The 17,096-nt window shown below is 36.8% G+C and overlaps 1 protein-coding gene across 1 annotated transcript; it reads left to right on the forward strand.

Moving 5' to 3' along the window:
* Window positions 1–7,243: 7,243 nt before the first annotated feature.
* Window positions 7,244–12,605, forward strand: LOC145788342 (protein NLRC5-like). Its single transcript, XM_082600118.1, has 6 exons — window positions 7,244–8,444; window positions 9,312–9,374; window positions 9,693–9,833; window positions 10,494–10,562; window positions 12,387–12,538; window positions 12,576–12,605. Exons 1-6 carry the CDS (start codon window positions 7,244–7,246, stop codon window positions 12,603–12,605), a joined length of 1,656 nt encoding a protein of 551 aa, XP_082456244.1.
* The last annotated feature ends 4,491 nt before the right edge of the window (window positions 12,606–17,096 follow it).

Raw genomic sequence — 17,096 nt, forward strand, 5'->3', positions numbered from 1 at the left:
TTGGCAGTAAAAGAATGTCCTACCTTCAAAGCAAAGAAGCAAGCAGAATTGTTCCACACGAGGAAGCGGGAACTGAAGGTGGATTGCTAAGTAACCTAATAAATAGTTTAACTGAGTTTATTTGATTTTGTTGTCAAAACACGATCATCACAAATACAAATGAGAGATTTAAGCATGTTTAAAACAGTTTGTCTAATAAAGCTAAATAACATGATACGTTCTACTAGTGCAAACTAAGCTGAATTATCACAAGAAATAAGGTGATAATCCAATTTTTATTCCGACGTTTCATCAATCAGAAACGACTGACTTCTTCAGGGGCTAAATCAGGTGGTGACTACCTGTCTAACATGTAATTAACTAAATGCCTGGTGAACAGCTTCATTCAATTTTTAGTGTCTAATAAAGTGTTGATTATTTTGGTCATTGATTGCTTTTATTGTATTTGGCACTTTGATAACATTCTGCAGTATATTTTGACATTTTACGACAACTTACAATCATTTTGATAAGTAGCAGCAGCGTTGACAAAGGGGTCCAGGCAGTGCCGGTCTAAGGGTATTGCGGGCCCTGTGCGGAATATGTTTTGCGGGCCCCAAGGACAATGATCCAATTCAGTAACGTATTTAGAAACGGGAAGGGGGTGTTAACGGCCGGCAGGCGAAGCCTGAGGACGTGCTCGCCGAAGGCGACACCCAGCGGCGGGGGGTCTGGGGGGCCTCCCCCAGAAAATTTTGAAAAATTACTTTGAATTTGGTGCATTCTGAGAGCATGTTCAACAAAAATTTGGGTATGAATATTACTGTAAAATGGTGCTGTCTGGTGGCATAGCAAAAGGATAAGATCATGTTTTCTTGGGCATTTTTCAGAAATAAAGCTAAGTCTCTATGCTTTCTTGTTGCTAATTCCTGGCTGAGATATTTGAATGTTTGGTAACTAGCTCTATTAATGTAGTTTCATTTAAAATTAGGCAAATTTTGTTTTAGAGACATAGGTTGATCGCTTTTTTGCCAGATTATTACAGTTTTATTATTGATTAATTTTGTCCTTGGTTGATCAAAAAACAATCTTATTCCGGTAAGTCACCAAGTTTTATGCTTTAAAGTTAACCCAAAGTTTAGAAAATGTAAACAGACGCCATACATCTCGATGAGTATCAGACAAAAGGCTTTAAGACAGTGAACTTACTTCATTTCTGATATATTCAAGTTTTGTATAACGAACCACTGTAATCAGCTATATATAAAAGATCAGTGCAATTTTTCACAGCTGTGGATATTGCAGTGTTTCCATGGACTGTACGAGTTAGCTGCAGACTACTATCGATACTAAACAGCTGTAGAGCATTAAGATCCTATACCATACTAATTTAGTGTTGATTAGAAAGCACAAAAGACTGAAAGCATAATTTTCAATATCGTGACATCACACGCGTTCCAAGGGGGGGGGGGGTGTAACTCCCAAACTCTCACTTGGCTACGCTACTGATCCAATTTGATTTAAGAAAATCGGTTTACTTTTACTTGGTTGCATATATATGCATACAAAGCATGAATGAAAATACATCAAAAACACAATGCTCAACTTTCATGAAATGTGTGCATATTGTTTTATGGGAATATTTAAGCATGAAATATAACAATGCAAAAGAAACAAACCCAACCAAATGTACCTGTGCAGCAACCAGCAAGGACTCCTTATTATGCTTAAATTGGTCGGAATCCATCTGAACTCAGAAGTAGGTACCTAGATTGAAGTTGTTTGAAATGCTTGCAAAATGTCCAGCAGGTTCACTTCAGAAAAAGTTTTTACTAAAACTGCTGGCTGCCAAACTCAAAGTAACCCTACAACTGAAGATGGGCAATATTCTCTGTCAGAGTCAGTTTCTATACAGTGGCAGAACAGCATTTAATTAAATTGTTTGCCTCATTCCTGCAAATGCAAGTTAAAACATAATCAAGCAGGCTAGAAATGGATTCGTACATGAAACTAAGCCACAACAGGCAAGACAACAAGGGGAAATTTTGAAGACGAGTGAAGGTGTTATTATTGAAGACCTCATGCATCAAGTACGTGAATCATGCAATCATGCATCTTAATACTTTGCGGTGAAATACCTCAGTCATGTTATACAAACACATTGAAAAATAAATACAGCTACTCAATCCAAGGAAAAAAGCACATTGAGATGTATATCTCAATAAGTTAAATATGAAGTATTATATATAACATAATAAAAAAATGAAAACCACTGCACTTGCTATTTGCATGCCACATCTAGTAGCTCAGAGTAAAGACATGTTGTAAAACAATTTTAAGGTTATGGTATAGCGCACTCTAAGCATGCCATGTAGTTCATTAGGGCTATATAGTGAATGATGTAAAATACCTGCAAAAATGCTATTGTCAGGGCCGTTTGAGAAAATATTTATCTGGGATTTCTTATCATCAACACCAAATTTAACTGAATAGACATTTTGTACGCACACTAGCTCTTCGAGCAAAGACTTGGCGTTTAGGTCATTTGGGTAAAAATTAGCCAGCACATCACATTTAGAGGAAATCGAGCATTTCTGCTATTGATCTAACATCATTGCAAGCAGCTGGAGTTTGAATAAGGCAAAGCTGACCTCAGATGATGAACTGTTTTATTTTGGTCAACGACGCACGAGTACAAAATAATTGACACGGCGAGAAGAACACAATAAACATAGCCAGGTCAGAGACTTTAAAGAACCGGCCTGCCACGCCCCGTGGAGGCGGGGAGCGGCGTGATTATGGGGTGGCGATGCACCCGGAAGGGAAGTCCACCAGCTTAGGTCGCGGGGGCCAGGCTGGGGAGTCTAGGTACCTGTGGAAGGAAAGTGTGGATCGAGATTTTTGTGCGACTCGTCCGCAAAAGTTAGAATGGCGGAACGGGCCAGGGAGACGGATTTGCTTTCTGCAAACGCAAAAAGGTCAGCTCACGACGGGCCGGGTGACAGAAGTTTTATAAAGCCAGGCAGCGCCCACGTCTCCATCACGTGACCGTAACACAGGTACGTTTGACTCCTATACCCGGTCTGCCCGTAGGCAGAGCGGATAAACTTTGGGGTCTCCCACGAGGAAGAGAAGCTTAGCTACAAGGACGATTTGAATACTCGTGGGAGACGAAAATTATATAAAATCTGGAGCAAAGGCTCAATTAATTGGTGTAAAAAAAAAAGATGGTAAGTGGGAATATATTGTATGCTTTACCTACCGAAAAAGTGTTGACGCTGAACCAACGAGCACGGATGTGCACTGGCCAGACGTTGAGGCAGGTTCGCCCAGATGGGTCGGGGGGACTAGCGATCGAAGCGTAGATATGACTAGGCTACGTTACCAGGAAAAATATAGAATAGTGGGATGAAACTTTGGAGGTTGCATCGAGTTGATCGGGAAATCATGATTATCGATGAGTTAAAAGCAACGTGAGGTTGATAGTGGAATTAATCTGTTACCACCAGTAGTGACATCATTTAAGATGTTTCTCGGCAGCCGATTTGTAGCAAGAATTGACAGCGATAGACACGTGTTTCGCCCATGAGGCTGGGCTCATCAGTATAGCACCGTATTCTGCCACAAATTTATTCGACCACCGCTTTACCAGTCAGTTTAACTCTTATCTTTGTGGAAACAAAGAAAGAGCCAACAAAACCAGCAGGCGCCAGGGCAGAGGACATTGTGAAGAAAGGGGCGTTCTTCCCGGCTATCAGCACAAGGCTGAGCACTCACTAGTACAGCGAGCAGCTGCGATTCGCCAACCATAACGGTGTAGCTTCCACGCTAGCCATTCAGACCATCCAATCAACAATATGTTTCTCGGCAGCCGATTTGTAGCAAGAATTGACAGCGATAGACACGTGTTTCGCCCATGAGGCTGGGCTCATCAGTATCGCACCGTATTCTGCCACAAATTTATTCGACCACCGCTTTACCAGTCAGTTTAACTCTTATCTTTGTGGAAACAAAGAAAGAGCCAACAAAACCAGCAGGCGCCAGGGCAGAGGACATTGTGAAGAAAGGGGCGTTCTTCCCGGCTATCAGCACAAGGCTGAGCACTCACTAGTTCAGAGAGAGAGAAGTAGAGAAAGAAGTTCAGAGAGAAAGAAGTAGATTCAGAGAGAGAGAAGTTCATTTATTTGCATCAACAGCACATGTGGAAAAAACAATACAAGATTACAATGTGAACTAGGTTGTTTTAGGTTTGTTTTCATTCACTGGTGTCGTTACTGCATTTACTGCAACTAGTATATTTTAAAAACTTAGAAATTGAAGAATGCTTTGTATAATTGCTCAACAACTCTTTTTTTAAATCCTTTTTTTCTTTGCTCCACTTTTACAATGATTAGGTATATAGCTAATGGATAAATCACTAATGGTACTCTATTATTGAGTTAAACAACCTTTGCTGGTACAAAAATTACATTGGTATATCATCAATCTTCTTCTTGCTTATGAGGCAGCAATTCAGGTAACATCTCCCAATTGTTGCAACTAGAGCAGTGTCTTCATATATCATCAATCAATCACAGTCCTGATTATATTACTATTCAGTGAAAAAAATCCAAGCAATGAATAAGTGTACATTGCAGCGTACAGCACAAACTGTACATATCTAAATACAATAACAAGTAGCCTATATTAAGATTTAAAAATTGTTTAGGTTGGGTACTACAGAGTAATCAACTTGAAACAATTTGAAAAGATCCGGGCACCTTAAATGTTATTTTTCAACCCATGGAATAATTCAATGACATTTTAGTACCGTACTGGAAGTAACATGTATCTAAACACAGTTGCCACAAGGTTGAAAATTTTGGTTTCTGTTGTCACTGAGCAATGTTAAACATTTGGTAGCCTACATGGCGTTTTGAAAAAACCTGGGCCCCTCAATATTAGATTTTAAAAATTACATGCATAGGGCATAATAATGATAGTTTAATGCTGGAAGTAACATGCATTTAAATTTTCACAAGAGTGAAGTTTCCTGAATTCATAGAATATTAAGTGATTTGATACATGGCGTTTTAAAAATCCGGGCCCTTTAAATGATTAGTTTTAAAACTACACATCATATACATGGCATATTGGCATAATAACAATGGTTATTGTATAGAAACTAACATGTATTCTATTTAAATGCAATTGTAACAAAACGAAATTCTGTTGTCACACTGCCATGTTAACTATTTGGCACATGGTGAAATGTCATGGGGGGCCTAAAAGCATGTAAAAGTGGCCCGACGCGACAATTTCAGCACTTGCCTCACCCTAAAGCCGCAACTGACTTCAAGGATACCGGTACTTGCTTGGGAATCGAATTGAATTTTTTCCATTAGACATGACAAAAATTACTGCATTTTCTGAGTAAATTGCGAGCCCCCTAATTTGCGGGCCCTGTGCGATCGCACGGTTCGCACACCCCAAAGACCGGCACTGGGTCCAGGGGGTAACCTACTTTTGGACCCGTGAGTGGGTTGATTTTTGGGGGTTGTTTTTCTGCTTTCTATTTGTCACAATGGCTTTACAATACAGAGCAGAAAATCTTGTCTGGGATTTTAATAATTTTCCATAGCAATAAAATTTTGAAAATCCATCCGTATAGTGTCTTTACTCTTTACTTTTCCCTGCAGTAGGTCTATGACTTACAAGACATAGTAGACTACTTCACATGTTCCTATTTACACTGAATCATGGATGTCGTTCAGCACTTAATGTTTTCTTTTGAAATATTGTGCTTTTTTCTCAGTTTTTAAAAAGCACTTGATCGAACAAAGCAAGCGAGATATGTTTTGCAAATGCATTAGCCTTCCAAAAAAAAATTATGTTTTTTGAAGAGACTGGGCATAAGCACCAATGCCTTTCTTGTTCCACGACTGACCGCCTCTTTAGCTCAGTGGTTACGTGCCCGGCTCAAGATCACGCGGCGCTGGTTCGACTCTCGTAGTGTGCGCTTGAGCAACGCATTTCAGGACTGCTCTCCATTCAGCGGCACCGAGTGAATGGAATAATTTCTCCAGCAACAACACTTCAATAATCGGAAATTTCACTCTGTCAATCTCGGTAAAGGTAAACGGTCCTGCGTCAAGAGCCTTTACAAGTATGCGAAACTACCAGGAATAACCAATCAAGGCTTTGTCAGTACGAGGATAAAGATTCAAAAACCAACCAAACCAAACCTTGTTATAAACTTTATTATCTGAAGTAGCCTAATTGTTTCAGTAGGCCTTCGTTAGATTTAAGATACGGAATTTAATTGTCAATAAACTTTCAGGTTAATGTTACGTTTTCTTACAGGACAAACTCAAAACGTAATTTCTCATTACCATCAACTGATCCGACACGACAGTCGGCAATATCATACAACCATCTATAATCTAAACGCCGTGCTCCAGCACAACAACAGACAATATTCTTCAACATCCTACATTCAACCAAACAGCAGTTTCTTTTCATCTGGAGCTGATGGTTTGTACACTTCATGTTTCATTGTTGGAACTGCGCTGTTTTTGAAGCAGCAGAACAATGATTTTTTGCGTTGATTAACTCTTTATAGAGATACTGTAGCAACGCATTTCTGTTGTGTTGCTTTTTTGTAGATAGAAAAATCTTCTCAATATTGTTAAGTTTCACTGAATCCAAGAAACAGAGCCAAACTTCTTTGTTTTATCATCAATTGTAAGAAATCATTCTGCGGTGACTTAGCCTTACTCAGTGCCTACATAAGGTCTGGTGTCTGTGGCACATCATCCTGCGTTCCAAATGTAGCCCATTCTACGCAGTGCGCTGCGCTAGTCCTTTGTTGGTTTTCCACAACCAATTAGTTTATGACGACTGGGCGTCTCTAGCAGTTTAAGCGCAAGCGGTAAAGTGCTTTTGAAAATGTAAAAATGTTTTCTAAAAAACAAGAGTCAGTTAAGAAAAACTAGATACAATTTTTCATAAAAGTTATGTAATATATAGGCTTTTGAAGGTTGCTAAAAATATCATCTTTTTGTAGTAAACTCAAATTTTGGTATTTGTGTCCTCTAAGTCTAAGGCAATTGCCTCCAAGCTTTACAAAACGTTTCCTTGCAATTTTTGCTTTAATTTTTTAGGTCAGAAAACGAAAATCGGAAAACTGCAAAAAGTAGTTCGCAAACACTATCACCACAAGTACGATGTTGATCTATCCAATTTTGGCGTTTCTTCAGAAGGCTTTCCGATAATTTATTCTGAAATGTTTCGAGTTGATTTTTACCAAGGGAAATTCATACCAGATGATGACAAGTACAATCCAGAAAATCATGGCATTAAATTAACTAATGCAGACCGAGCGGTAACATTTGATCAGTTAGTTTCTGGTATAAGAGAAAGCAATTTTGTATCAGTTATCGGTTATCCCGGTTCCGGAAAAACAACTTTATCAAAGCGCCTGTCAAGGTGTCTCGCTGAGAGAGACGATTTTCTTGTTTTGAGAAAGGTTTTTATGAACATGAATGATTGCAATAAACGAATGACATTGAAAGAGTTTTTATTGGAAGATTGCAATTACAACCTAAATAAAGATGAAAAGGATTCAGTTTTTGAATGGATAAAAACCAATCCGGAAAATTGTTTTCTTATTTTAGACGGATTTGATCAGGTGAGTTGGAACTTAGAAGAAAATTTGAAAGAATCCGGCTACAATACTTCACTCGAATATAGAGAACTTCTGTCGAATTTATGTCTGGGAAAATTTCTCCAAAACTGCCATTTAGTATTTACTTCTCGACCACATGCTATGCTTCAAGTTCCTCTAAGATGCCGACCCAAATGCACTTACTTCATTCGTGATTTAACACTTGAAAACATGAAAACGTTATTTGAAGCCTTCGTAAATAACAAACAACAATCCAAAGTTCTTTGGAACACACTTACAGTGCAAACCCCCCACTTAAAGGCAATGTGTCACAATCCCCTCATGCTACAACTCTATTTGCGTGCTTGTCTAGATTCTAAACAAGACGTCACAAATATCTCCACAATGACCAGAATATTCCATACTGTGTTGCTCAATTTGAAAGCGTCAGGACACGCAGTTTCATTGTCTGATGATATTGTTATTGGCTTATCAAGACTTGCATATGAAGCAACTGAAAAAGAAACGGTGTTAATCACAACTGAAGATCTTTTAAAGAAAAACCTTTCCACAAAAGAAGTCCAAGATCTTGTCGTCACTCTATTAGGAGCAAACAGAGAGTACGCTCTTATGGAAGGAGAACACCGTTTGTACTTCAGTCACCAAACCCTACAGGAGTATTTTAGTGCCTTATATATCTGTCATGAAATGCCATTAGAAGATTTTTCATTATTTGTTCGAAATAACTTATTGAGCGGTCACTGGTCTGTCGTTGTCCAATTTCTATCGGGACTTCTTCTGGATTCATACATGTGCAAAGGTAATTATGTCTTATCAAAATATTTTTATTTTCCTTAAAGATAGCGTGCTTAAGATAGCGTTATATGCAATTGTTTTCGAGACAAATTATCTCGTTTGTAATTGGTAACAGAGCTAATGATAGAGCTAACATAAGATGAGTGTGGTTGTTCGATATAGTAGTATCAGGAAGAGTCTCCTATAATCATCAATATTCATGAATGATTTGGCAAAATCGATTGCTTTACACAAGAGTTCCTTCGTAATAGATAGGTAAAAGTTGACAATATCAAATTTAAAAAGGAGCATTGGTGCTTACATGGAATAGCCTTAAACCAGGATAACACGGAGTCTGTGTTTTTCCATTGGTTCAGACGTGATGCATTACGATAGTTATATTAACTGAGTCCAAGTATTGCTTACTTATGCGACCGCTGGTCGTAGCTCTTTTAATCATTTTGAAGTTTTTTTTTGCCGACAATGTTAAGGTTATAATGTTTAATATATTTATAAGTATTACCGATTCATTTCTTTGCATATTTTTAGAACCTTCTGATGATCCCCAATAAAGGGTGAAACATACTGTAGAAGTTATTAGAAATAGAAACTGAATTTGATGTAATTTGCTCTGCTTGGCATTGAGCACTTTTTGTAGTATTAATAGCATTTATTGTTTACTTATTTGGTACAATAGCTTTAGCGGCAAATGTATCATGTTTTAGCATGCTTATTTTTAGCTTTTCAGTAGGGTATATGGCCTACCGGTACCTCAAGTTGATTTGAAATCTATAACTGCACATAATTTTATTTAAGATACAAAAAAAGTTATATTGTATTTGATAAAATTTATTAAATTAATAAAACCAAGATCTATTTTATAATCTTGCAGAAACATCTGAAAGAACTTCTAATCCTTTCCCACAACTGAAACCATCTTTTCGATTTATAACAAGTAAGATTATACAATTGGCTTTTTGCCATTTTTTTTGCGGCCTCTTATTTCTACATTCATCAGAATCCTGTTCAAAGTAAATCTCCTACTTAGTTCCGAAAACTTTCTTAAGCAGCAGTGCTGTTCTATAAAGGTTTCAAAACAAATGTATCTTGCAGGTTAAACACTTTCGTGTAGGCTACCGCTGCAATTTTATTTATTTTAATTTGGAATGAATTAGTCCACAAGGCAATTGAGGCTAGCAAGGTTTTTTTTACAAAGTGTTTATCTTCAAAGCCAAAATTCATGAGACTTTCCCTTATATGTTTTTCTTGAAAGTTTGGGAACACTGGCCTCTGGATTGGCTTATCGAAAAAGGTTTGAGTCGATTATACCGCTGGACATGGACTTTGACAAGGGCGTGGACTGGCACAATCAGTTGGACTTGGGACTTACCTAAAAAGTTTAGTGTTTCCGCAAGTAAGGATTTGAGTTCTTTACTGAGTCTTTTATGACATCATAACTAAGTTTTGGAATTCGAGACTCTCAAAGCACAGTAAAAACTTTAGAAACCTTGTTACTTTTTGAATTACTTTTGTAGGCTATATTGCAAAATTTTAATTGCCCTTGTTACACTTGCAAGTGTTGATTGTAGGCCTATTTTTACAAATTTCAACCAAAAAAAATTTTCTTCTCTTGTTTTTCTAGTTTTGGTGGCTGTGCATTTTTAAGATACTGTTTTCCATACAGTGTTTTTATCGATGTGTAATTTGAACATTTTTTCCTTTTGTTGGTGCGAAATTCGTGTATTTACCTTATCGTTTTCTACATGTTCGCGCCAACAATGAAAAATAAATTGAACTGAAAGTTAATGATACGATTGCTTATACAGCTATGATTTTTTTTCCATGTAACTTCATCTATATCCTCCTAGCGTCAGTTTCAACTGACGGTGCAAAAAGAGTCCCGTTGTTGGATTCATTTGATATGAAGAATCTTGCTAATGGTTTGACCTCTAATTAGTTGACAACTACCTTCGAGCGCTATGAGATGGTGAAAGACTAACATGCGAAGTGTACGTATAAATAAGCTTGCTAAAGCGACGACTGCAAGGAATAACACTATGTGTAATTTTTGCAGGTGAAAAGCAGCAAAAAAAGGAAATATTTATATTGGAACTGAATCAGAAAATCCGGAAAGCAGCTGCACGTAAGCAAAAAAACAATTAAGTTGTTTTGAATTTTTAAAATTTGCAGTAAAGCCTTATGGCCACACCTACTAGCGAATTTAGAGAGATCCAAGATCAACTTTGTAGACACACATTGCCATCAAGTACGGTACTCGCAAAAACTGCCATTGTTCCAGGGCAATGAAAACCTCAGCAATGACACTTCATTGTGAAACGGTAGCCTATTTGGCAGGTGGAATTGCTTAACAGTTTATAGCCGATTTGTGTTAGTTGATTTAACTTGATTGTAATATGGAGTCAGTGTTTCAAGTGAAAGCTTTCAGCTGTTACAAAGTTGTAGCTTTCTTCTAAACAAACTCACCAACTGCATTATTGCAGATAGGCTAAACTGGATGCTATAAGATAGTCGTGGCCCACGAAAATGAATGGCCTAGACGTCCTGCACAAGCCTTCAGAACTGAAGGCTGAAGTCGATAGCAAATATAAGTTTACTTTGGTTGTACATCTGCACAAATTATTTCTTCAAGTGTTTTTAATGATCAATTATTTCACTGTTGAGTGCTTTTTTACTTTGCAATCTGAATGTTAATATTTTGATAATACTATTCAATTCATAAACTAATACTTGCCACTGAAAACTGTTGAAATTACATACAGTGAATTCCATTTAATATTTGAACTAGTTACTAGTGGATTGTGTTTACATATTGCTTGATAAAATACTATGATACAAACTTTTTTTATTGACACCGGCCCAAGTTGTCCTCTCAATGGCCCTGTATATCAGCATATGCGTATTGTTACCCTGCGTTGCACAGCTGCGTTGGGAATTATAGGCTGATGATGTGAGAGCAAAATGCATTATTTCATAAAATAAGTTACATCTAAAAATAAGGTTACGTCGTAATAGCCCGATTAAAGAAATTCAGAAAGCATAGATGGATTATGTGTTGCGATAGCGAGAAACGTGACGTGATTTATCTTAAAGCAAGAATTCAATGACTTATGTTCCGCTTTTTTGTTAATTTAACTCTGGGTGATCTCCTGTTTTAACAAAAAGCATAGGCGCATATGTCTACTTTCTAAATGCAAAGCTAGCCTTATTCTAAAATATATAAATGAGGTATACAGTATATCTCCGTGGCCATACCCAGTGTACTTACTGCACTGAGGAGGCCGGAAGGCCGAAACGGTGTGCACTGTCTGCAGTTATGGACGTTCTTGGCTTATGCCGATTGAGTAGGCTACTTCACTGGAGGCACCTTGCTGTGCATTGCGCAAAGCTCACTACTTGAAGTTTGAGCACTTTGGCAAGGTTGGCGGTAGTACCATTTTTTGGAACTTGCGTTCGACAAATGGGAAGACGTCACACGGAGGTATAAATTTTCCTGGCCATTCCAGTGTACCTACTGCACTGCGGAGGTGGGAAGGCCGAAACGGTGTGCACTGTCTGCAGTTAAACAACTTGAGATAAATAATTTGGCTATTTTATTAGATGAGAACAAACCAAGCTGTAGTTTAGATCAGTGGTTTCAAAATTGTGCATCGCGACTCCTGGCGAGTCATTCAAGAATTTTAGGGGCGTCGCGCTTTAATTTTAGGGAATACCTAAACTGAGCAATACGTTAAGCTTAAAAGTTTTGTGGAGTTAGTTCAGTTATTTTTTTTTATTTGGCAATAAAGAAAAACTAAAACTGCGATGTCATTGTTGATGCGTCGCAAAACCAAATACTAAATACATTTTTCTGATTGCGCCGCATTGAAAAAAGTTTGAGAACCCCTTGTTTAGACTACAACCTAGTAAACAAGCTGACATAAATTTATAATCATTCTTACATTATTAGGTAAGGATTGGGATCGTCGTGTTGATTACTTCCTCATCAGCAAGATATTGAGGGAAAGTAGCGATGCAGAGGTGATAAAGACAGCCGGAAGTTGTTTCGTTGGAGGATGGATACGGATGTTTCCCTCCGATACTAAGAATGACTTTCACGCAGCGATTTCCTTTTTGGAGTCAATGCAAGCTCGGGTAGGAAAGCTCAGTTTGTCCAACTGTGCACTGACATCCAACGAACTTTTTCCATGGTTTGAGGCGATCAAATGGATGCCTGGATCCGTAAGTCATGTTTTACTGTAGAATCAAGGTTTAATTACGTTGATTTATAGTCAGATTATGTTAAACTAATATTACATGACCATGTTTTAATGTTTGATTCTTAGTAAGTTTCAATGCAACAGGTATTTTTTATTATTTCTTGACCGTTTTTGTTAAATTTTCAACTGAAATCTTCGTAGAAAAGTCTTAAATTTGTAAACTTGTGAATTTTCTCGGATAAGCAACACGTAACTAACCACAACTGACTTGACCAATGATTAATTTGTGTTAGATTGCTCGTTTGAATCTTCGTGGCAATCGTCTCACAAACGTAGACAACGTCATCAAAATTTTACATAAGATTGAGGAAGACGTGATGATGGGTCGTTGTATTGATGATGGTGAAGGGGGCATGATGAGATATCCAAACATGGAGGAGCGTGCCAGGTTTCAAGAAGCTTTAGATGAATTGAAAAATGAGGCGAGAGTGATTTCTTTTTTTGGCTACTTATTTTTTTAACTCTGAGCAATTCTAAATTAAGGTGAAGCCATACAGTCAGTTCATTACCGAATTTTAGAGACTTGTAAGAAAATCTTTTGTTCTTCTAGTAAAGGTAGTTCGCCCTATAATTTTCCAAATTAACAATTTGTAAACAAGATACAATTTGTACTATATACTTGGCGTAACGCAACAACAATTATGCCAGCAAAATTTATCTGTAGCCTACTGCTGCATTTAAACTGCAACAAATCTTTGCATAACTTGTAGGCGAATTAAACACCAATACTTCAAAATGCTTAAGAAAGGCTAGGCAAAACGGACATGCGGAGTAAAACGGACATTTGATTTTTTTGAAAAACAAACTACAGATAGAAAAAATACTTTTTTTTCTATTTTTTAAAACGACTTAAATGAATATTGCACAAAAATTTTTTTAAACCTTTGTGCCACACTCGGCGGCAAAGAGGCCGAAATAGCTACTTTGTTATAAAAAGTTGTCTACTAAAATGTGATAAAAGTTAAGTGTTTTTTGAAAATTTCTTCTTCTTTTTTAATTTTAAACATTGGTGGACAATGAATCACTAATACTCTAAAAATTGAGCTTTCTACATATTTTACTTTTGCTTATAATTATAGACTTTCTTCGGTAGCATGTTTGAGGTAAAACATACAATATAATTGATTGGGACAAAACGGACATATCAATATCACATGCAACACAGCCTAAAATAAATAGTAGTTTTTTTAGCGTGGAAATTGTTTTCAAACAGATAACTAATCTGTTTTGAAGACCTAAAACAGCAAAGATGCATTTTTCAAACTCTGTTTGACAAACAGTTAGTTGAGTTCTATTGGAATAAGACTACTGAACAAGCTGCCTTTATGGCGGTGAAAGCTTTACTTAAAATACCTTTACTGGTTATCAAACCTGACTGTTTTTATTTATGGATATTCCTTTTAACAAGTTCACAAAATTTTGCTTGAGCTTGACAATTAATTTACAAAATGAACTTCGAGGAAAAGCAACCATATGCTATGTCGTTTTGCCCCACGCCAGGGGCAAAACGGATACCCAGAATAAAAATCATTTTTATAAGTAAACAAAAAATGAAAAGCACGTTAAGTTTCATACTCTGGGCAGTTGTTGTAAAATAAAATGCTAATTCAAAAAACGCAACAGATCGATGATATCTGATTTATTTGCTCAAATAGCGCACTTTGAAGTTAGCATGTCCGTTTTCTCCCGCCTTTTCCTAAACTTTACCAGAACAAAACAAATAAATTTTAATTTTTCTTTTGCAGAAGTTAAAGATTCGGGTAGATTATTTTGGGACGGTCGTCAGGATGAAGAGCCGTTGAGCACGAATTATATGCTATTCAACTGTTTGGCGATGTTTCGTGATAAATTAATATTTTTCATATTCTGAGCTTTATTCCAATTTTCGATAGTGTTGGCGGTACAGATTGCAGTCCTCCACATAACTCTGTCAGCAGCATCTCTTTCTCTCACTGTTTAGAGGTCGTCTGTATCACAGAGCCTCCATCTTCTCTTTGGTGTTCTTCGCTTTGCTTTCAATCGTTTTATTCTTCTTCCGACATAATCTCCATCTCATCGTACATTTTGTATCAACCATGTAAAATGTATCTCTCTTAGCTCTTCTACTTGCAGCCGCTGTTTTAGAATTTGTTTTTTTCGGCCCAGTTTCGTCCTGCGCAGGCCGAAGTATTGTTCGAATTGACATTGTTCATTTTGGTTTGTTTACGTTTTATTGTTTTGTTTTTTTGATTAATTGTGTTATAATCTTTTTGACCATGTCAAGCTAAGGATAGAAGCTATAATACGTGGAAACCAGTTTTATAGTTAAAAGTTCTCTTTAGACAAAATTTTAATAAATTTGCTTTTTCTACATGTTTATTGTTATCTTATTTATTGGCCTATACAGTCTTATAGTTATGTGTATTATTTGACCTTTTCTATGATTTTTTTCATACAGTATTACCTATTTTGAAATCTTTTAACACTTTCTTTAAATTTTATAATCATATCAATAGTATTGCATTCTTTATTATTTGTTGCAGAGTATACTGAAGAAGCCACACTTGTGTGGCGCAAGCTCTAATTAATACATGGATTTTACTGATTTGGTGTGATATTGTTTACTTTATTTTAAATGTTTTGTCAAACTGCGCATCCTATTGGATCATCAGCAGAATCATAATAAAGTTTGATGAAAAGTTTAGTAACAAAGTTTGTTTTGGAATTTTATTTTTAAAAGCCTGATTTTCACTGAGTACCCTACCCTACTCGCACCAAAGCGTACTGTCTCTTGGTCTAATCTAGATTTGCTTTACTGTATCTAAATTTTAAAACTCTACTCAACTTACTTGTTTTTAAAAACCTTTATTTCTTTTCGACTAGACCTTTTTTCTATATTTAGGTGACGAACATATCTATTGATTTATAGTTGATGTTGTATTTTTTTTATGCAAAAGTTTGAAATGATCCACAGAACTTTTTCTTTATTGCGCTCTGAAAATGTTCTTATTGACTATATAAAGTCTCACAATTTGCACAATGAAATGTTCTGACGCTTTGAGGTTGATCGAAACAGTGGCAGATCCAGAAGGAAAGTAGCTTTATTCAAGGTGTATTTACAAGGTCGGAAGTAGATCAATATAGACCCACATAGGCTATCATTGTGTTTTGTTGAAATTTCCCTCCCCTTTAGGTTACTTGCTGGATCGAGAAAGTACTTGCTAAATGCATTTGTCCGAAAGCGCGGTTGTCCGATTTTCATGGCAGTAAAATTAACTGTGTCAGGGTTAAGAGCAGTCTGTGAATTCATGCACGCCAATTATTGCTAAATGTAAAGTAATCGGCTTTTCTGGGTAATGCTTTTATTTCAATTCGATTTTAAATCCAATTCTCAAAACGTGCCATTGGCAATCGATTTCTTGAAAGCTTGCTTGCAAATCATTCTGGCCAATGAAAAAAAAAGCGAGAACTGAAGAAAGCCAAGAACTTCTGAGCATGTCAGATTTTTTACTCACGCCATAGTGAGTAAAAATATCGAAGCAAAAAATCAACCGAAGGAAAAAAATGTTATCTTAAACAAGCCAGAAGTTAAGCTGGCTTAAACAAGAAAACAGTCGTCGTGTAGACGCACCTTTTGGCTTAACTTTGAGTTAAGTTCTGCTTCTGCATATAATGTAATAACCAAAGAAATGGTTGTCTTGGGAACTGATAGGTCAGTTAGCCTCACCTTGGATGAAAAGGAAGGAAGACAAACTCATTACTTTTTGACGGCACTTTACATATTTTTTTTATTATATTTGGAAATACAAATCTGAAAAACACACCAACTTTTCCGAACAGCTTTCTCTGCTGTTATAAAACGCAGTTGTAGGCGAGATTTACTTGGGGCTTATAGCTTCTTGTCCTAACATGTGGCTTCAGCAACCTACGTGAGTTGGACGATGACTTTTGTCCAGCCTACATAGCAATAATTCCAGTTGGTAGGTAGCCTAAATAATACAGTAGGCTACTCATGGCATGAATGATCAAAGGGAGTAGGTCTATAGTGATTGGTTCTAGCAGTTTCTACTGTAGCGTAAATAGAGAAAAAGATTCAGAGAATAAAGCAAATCAACAACATGTAGCTTACCGTATAAAAACAATTACTATTTGAAAAATCCAAACTTAGGCAGGGAGGGTTAGCAGCATAACTAAATAAGATTACACTTTTTGCCTAATTGAAAAAGCTTGAATCAAGTTTTATTAAGCATACATGAAAAATGATTTAATTATGTTCACTCCCTTCGTGCGATTCAATCGATAAAAGTTCGGTTGCGTGAAGGAAAAATTATTATAAAGTTTAGCCTACTCGACGAAAGTTCTATCATCAGTTAAGATTGCTTGTGCATTTCAGAGTTGCCACAAGGCCTAGATAAAAGAGA

The sequence above is a fragment of the Aplidium turbinatum genome, chromosome 2 (genome assembly GCF_918807975.1).
Source record: "Aplidium turbinatum chromosome 2, kaAplTurb1.1, whole genome shotgun sequence".
Taxonomy (NCBI): Eukaryota; Metazoa; Chordata; class Ascidiacea; order Aplousobranchia; family Polyclinidae; genus Aplidium; species Aplidium turbinatum.

What these genes read in the sequence shown, in the direction of transcription:
- LOC145788342 (XM_082600118.1), top strand. Translation starts at nt 7,244, where the DNA reads ATGTTTCGAGTTGATTTTTACCAAGGGAAATTCATACCAGATGATGAC. An exon ending in ATCTTTTCGATTTATAACAA is followed by an intron (nt 9,375 to 9,692) that starts GTAAGATTATAC and finishes TTTTCTTGAAAG; the next exon opens with TTTGGGAACACTGGCCTCTG. An exon ending in AAAGTTTAGTGTTTCCGCAA is followed by an intron (nt 9,834 to 10,493) that starts GTAAGGATTTGA and finishes TAATTTTTGCAG; the next exon opens with GTGAAAAGCAGCAAAAAAAG.